General features: G+C 65.6%; 1 protein-coding gene across 1 annotated transcript; it reads right to left on the bottom strand.

The window, feature by feature from the left end:
* Positions 1–2008: 2008 nt before the first annotated feature.
* On the bottom strand, positions 2009–3082 carry PHLDA2 (pleckstrin homology like domain family A member 2). The gene is made up of 2 exons (XM_070457110.1): positions 2537–3082; positions 2009–2292 (listed from the first exon to the last, which is right to left on the bottom strand). The coding sequence occupies exon 1, from the start codon at positions 2998–3000 to the stop codon at positions 2548–2550; it is 453 nt and encodes a 150-aa protein (XP_070313211.1). The 5' UTR covers positions 3001–3082; the 3' UTR covers positions 2009–2292; positions 2537–2547.
* Positions 3083–5382: the final 2300 nt, after the last annotated feature.

Genomic DNA, 5382 nt, shown 5'->3' with positions numbered 1-5382 from the left:
CTCGCAGCCTGGTTTCTGAAGGCTCCTGCCTTCAGGGAGGCTAGGGAGGGGGCGGGGTGCGGCTTTGGAGGCTGGAGGGCTTCCTGGAGGAGAGGGCCTGCAGCTGGGCCCCAGGGGTCCAGGGAGAGAGGAATCGCCCAAGAGCACCCCAGCATGAGGTGGGTCCCGGCCCTGGAGTCCACCACCCAGGCCAGCAAGGAGTCCTTCCTGCTGCCGTCCAGGCGACTCTGCCCACGTCCCCAGAGACAGGGAGCTCTCTGCTCACCCGCAGCCCCAACGTTGACCCCTCGCCAAGCGCACGCTGCCTGCACACCCTCCATAGCCCTTGAAATTGCTTCCACTGGGGAACAGAAAGAGGACAGGGTCGTTTTTAAAAGGTCAAGCATTTGAGGCTTGGGGAGAGGTCAAAGAAGAGAACCCTCGTTTCATGTTGGGGACCCCAACGGGTAGAGAGCCAGGCCTCCAGGCTTGAGAATCAGTGAGCCGTTCCTCCACCACCCCCCCACCTCCAGCCCAAGTCCCACGGCGAAGGGGCATCAGACGCAGTGAGGCCTGCCGGCTGCCGCGCCGAGAACCAGCGTGGAGAGGGCAACCTTGTTGGGTGTCTGCAGACGCCCTTGAGACCAGGAAGGCCACCCTTCCCCCACAGGCTACTTTTAACAGAAGCTATTAAACTTGGAATATTCCATGGCCCCTCCTGGAGGAGCCTCCGAGAGCTGAGATCCACACGCATGCACGCTCTCACTCACACACACACAGGCACACACACACACACACTCCCAGCCCCAGTGCTCAGGTCAGACCCCAACCCACCCCTCTCCCCCCACCCCACCCCCCGTGAGCCCCACCAGAACTGGTGAGGCACCGGGCTCACTCCCTGACTTCCGTCATCCACCAGAGGCTGTGGAGGGAGAGATCTCCAGGGTGGCTCAGGATGGAGGTGCCCCTGGGTCAGTGGGGGCCCTGGAGCTGGCCTCTCCTCTCCAAAAGAGCCCCCTCCCATTTGCCCTGGGGCCTCAGAGTGTTGTTGTGGAGGAAAACATTCACCACAGGAACGGTTTCTTCTCTGGACCCAGCACCCAGCCTCCCGGCAGGACTGCCCCACCTCCCAAGCCTGACCCCGGTGACCCAGTGAGTCAGGAGTCCTGTGATAGTGGCCCCCAGCCCAGTCCAGGGTAAGACTGACATTAAAGCCCAGTTGGGGCCCTTCACTCCCCCCAGCTCGGCGTCTCCCACCCCCACACCGGGCTCGCTCCAGCCACAAAGGTGACGTGAAGGTGCCTAGCCAGGCCAGGATCGCTGTCCCGTCTTGTTCTTCCATCCTTGGCTTCTTCATCACCAACAGAACTTCTAGGTGGAGGGACACATCTCCCCTCCCCATCCCAAGGCTTGGGGGGCAACCCTGGACACCCCACTTCTGGAGTTGGAAGGGTGGAAGTTGCCCTCTGGTCAGGGATCTCAGGCCTCCCTCCTGGTGACACATCCCAGGCCCCTCGGCGGCCTCAGCCTCCTGCCCAGGGCACAGACCGCTCTCCCGTTTGCCCAGAAGCACTGGCCTCCTCTCTGGTCCCACACGTCAGGTATGGGCCAGCAGGGCCTAACAACTGGTCCAGCCCGGGGTGGGGTTAAGAGGGGAGCAGCAGGTGGGCAGTCAGAGGCCTGCGGGCTTCCTTTCAGGGATGGGCAGGTGAGCAAGAGGGGGCAGGAGGGGCAGCTGGGGTCAGGCACACAAGAGCCGCTCGGATGGGGAGACACGCGGGCCGCACAGGGCCAGTTGGCCAGCAAGCAGGGTCCTGGCCTCCCCATTCACACCCGGAGTGAGCCAGGGTCCCCGGAGAGCACTCCCCCACCTCAGGAGAGGGTGACCAGGGTCTGGCAGATGACCGTGCGCACTCAAAGCGCGTTTCCTTGCCCTTCCGACACCTGGGGTGACCGCTCCCCCCAACGACACCCACTGAAGGGACCACCGACTCCCCTCCCACAGAAAGCTCACGCATCACACACTGGCTGATAGAAAAGAGAGTGAATCAAGCTATTTATTTGGAATGGTGGTGAAATACAAATGTTAAGACGGATGGTTTGGATATGTGGGTACCACTGAAATAAATACATGGACAACTAATAGCCCGCTCGGCGGACTCTGTGAGGCTCAGTGAATCAGCATGGACAGATCATTGTGTGTGAAGTGGAGCAGCACCGGCTAGATGCTTGCCGTGGTCAGCAAGTGGTGCTATCGGGGTTCCCGTCTCCCTGGGCATCTTCTGGGCTCCCGAAGGTGCGGCCCGCTTGGTCCTGTGGAGAGAGAAGGATTCAGGGAGCTGTGCCCGAGCCTGGGGGCTGAGACAGCCGGGGTCCAGCCTGTTGGTCTCCCGAGGCCCCTACACCGAAGGTGCAAGTGACATCTGCCGCGCGCCCGAGGCGCGCCGCGATGGCGCGGCACCCAGTTCCCTCTCGACACCTAGACGGGGCAGGACCTCCCCCCCGACGTCCTCCCCCAGGACCGCGTGCAGCCGGCGAGCGGGCGGCAGGCACTCACCGCGGCGGGGCTTAGAACTGGCCGGCCGGCTCGGTCTCGGGCTCCTGCTCCGCGGCGGCGGCTCCCGCGGCGGCTCCGGCGGCGGCCGCGGCAGCAGCGGCGGCCGCGGCCGCAGCGCGCTCGCGGCGGCTGCGGAAGTCCTGCAGGGCGCGGCGGTTCTGAAAGTCGATGAGCGCCAGAGTGATGGACGCGTTCCAGTAGCTCTCGCCCGCGCAGCGGAAGTCGATCTCCTTGCGGTCGGTGGTGACGATGGTGAAGTAGACGTACTTGCCGGTGCGCTCCACGCAGTCCACCTTGAGGATGGAGTGGAAACGCAGCTCCTTGGGGCGCGCGCCCGGGCCGGTGGGGAACAGCCTCAGGCGGTCGGTGGTGAGCACGCCGCGCTTCTTCTTCCACACCTGGAACAGGCTGTCGCTTCGCTTCTCCAGCTCGCCTTCTCTCAGCACCTCTCCGGAGCTCCTCATGTTCGCCAGCTTGACGGTTGGAGGGAGACAACGCTCGAGCGATGGATGGCAGGACGAGCAATGCGCTCTGGTGCTCTGGCGGCGTGGGAGCCGGTTTTATAGGGGCCGCGCCTGGCCCGCTCCGCCCCCCCCACCCCGGGCACGCCCCCTCCCGGCCCCGCCCCCCCTTCCTCCCCCTCCCCGGCCCCCACCCCACCCGCCGCGGTAGCCCCGGGGCTGCACAAGGCATCCTAGCCCCGGGCCACCCGAGGTCATCCCAGTCCACGTGTCTGCAGCCTGCGCCCCTCTCCCTCGATTCCCCGGCGCTCCAGCAACCCCCGCAGCCCGGTGGGGCGACTGACGGTCCTCACCTCGCCTCGGACGCCGGCCCCGCGGAGGAATGCGCGGCGGCCGGCTCTGCCCGCTGTGTCTCACTGCCCGGGAGACCCGGGCAAGCGCCCGCAGCCCGGGCCGGCCCAGGGCCCGGTCTGGGGAGGTTTGATGGCGGGGCCCAGACGCCCACCTTACAGGCGACCCGACACCCAGCGCAGGGCTCGTGGGGCAGAGGCAGCAGTCGCCCCGTTCCTCCCACGTCCGGGGGTCCCTCCTGGGGAGACCCTCCAGGGGCTCTTCCCCAGCCGGGCTGAACTCCCACCTTGCCGCCCGCCCGCCCTCTCCTCCTTGGTTTGGGCCAGCGGGAGAGCAGGCGTCAGGAGCTTCAGTTTTCACTCCTGTTAAGAGACAACAGCCACTTGTTAGATTTGGCAACCCGCGGAAAGTGCTAGAACAGCCCCGTAGTGTCCAGTAAGCGTGAGGGCAGGTGAGGCTGCTCCAGCTCCCTTCCTGGGTCAGCCCTCCTGGGCCCTCCAGGCCTCTCCACTGTGGGGGGAGGGAGGACACACGGGGACCTGCCGGGGGGCCCTGGGAGTCTAGGGGGCGGGAAAGCGGTTGGTGCCTCCCTGGGGAGGGGGTCGGCCTGGGCTGGGGTGGGGGTGGCGGAGTCATGGCCTGTCAGCCAGACTAGTCTTATTTACCCTCGTCCTTTAAAGGGTTTAACAGGAGCAGGAAGTGATTGCTAGCTCCTGCCGGGCCCCAGGGGTGGGGGTCCAGCCGACAGAGGGGATCTGATCTGTGGGGTCCCCACCTGCTCCAGGGCCCCCACTTTCAAAACAGCCTACCTGGCTATGACCTGGGCAGGTACTGCCAAGCGAAGGGAGCAAGGTGAGCTGAGTCCTGTTGGGTGTGACAGCCACCCCACCTCCTGGTGCAAAGTGGAAACGCAGGTACTCTGGTTCAAAAAGGATTAATAACCTTTTCAAGGCAGCGAAGGCGGAGCATGAAGCCAAATGTGGGACCTCCTGGGTGCAGGCCCGCCCTGAGCCAGCTGGCCCTCCACCACCTGCCCTGGCTCCGCCTCCTGGTCCCAGCTCGGGCCCTGCAGGGTCACCGTGAGGAATAAGGGGCGCCACTGGCTGGCTCAGATGGGCGGCTCGGGCCAGGCCTGAGTGGATGGACAGGGGTGTGGAAGGGCAGGGCAGCTGAGAGGTGGGGTTGGGCCCAGGATCCTGGCCGGTGGAAGGGAGCGGAGAGAAAGCACAGGGACCGGTGGCCAGGCTGCGGGCCGTGAGGGGGAGCAGGAGTCGGCAGGCTCTCGGAGCAGGGGAGCGGGCGAGGATGAAGCAAGCACAGCGTGTGTGGGGGGCGGGGAGACACATCTCCCCTCAAGACAGCACAGGGCAGAGTTGTAAGGGGTGAGCTCCCCATCGCTGAGAGCATCCCCGCAGACCTGGTAATGGAGAGACTGCTGACCCTCCTTCCCCAGGTTCTGTGTCCTGGGCTGTTGGGGGATGCAGGGAGGCAGACCAGGGCCGAGCTCTCCACCACTGCCTCTAGGGAGCCACTGTGAGCTGGCTGGGTGCCTGGCACCCTGCCTGGACCCCTCTGAGGCCCTCTGGCCGTTACCCCGACCCAGGCGCCAGGCAGTGGAAGCTCAGTCGGGATGATGCACACTGCAGACACTCAGCATTGCTTGAGCACCTACTGGGTCCCTGGGGCCTGGAGGAGAAGGAAGGATACCCGCCTGCATGGGGAGAACTCGGTGGGGGGTAGGGAGACATGAAAGGAGGGCGCTGGGGGTTGTGGGCCCAAGAAGATGGCTTGGCAGTCTCCCTGGGGAGGGCAGGGTGCCAGCGAGGGCTTCCTGAGGAGCCAGCTGAGCCATGGTCCCGGGGGCATTCTTCGGGCCCCTTTTCTCAGACGTGGAGCGGAAGCCCCAGGGAGGACAAGCTGAGAGAGGCAGGAAGGGTGTGGAGGACGTGCGGTCCAGGTGAGGCCAGGCGGGCGGTGAGCAGCAGGCCCACCCTGCGCTCCTCTCCATCCCCACTGGCCAGGCATCCCCAGGGC

Source organism: Odocoileus virginianus, chromosome 28 (assembly GCF_023699985.2).
Source record: "Odocoileus virginianus isolate 20LAN1187 ecotype Illinois chromosome 28, Ovbor_1.2, whole genome shotgun sequence".
NCBI lineage: Eukaryota > Metazoa > Chordata > Mammalia > Artiodactyla > Cervidae > Odocoileus > Odocoileus virginianus.
The sequence above is the reverse complement of the archived record's forward strand: the minus strand, read 5'-3'. Positions and strand labels throughout refer to the sequence as shown.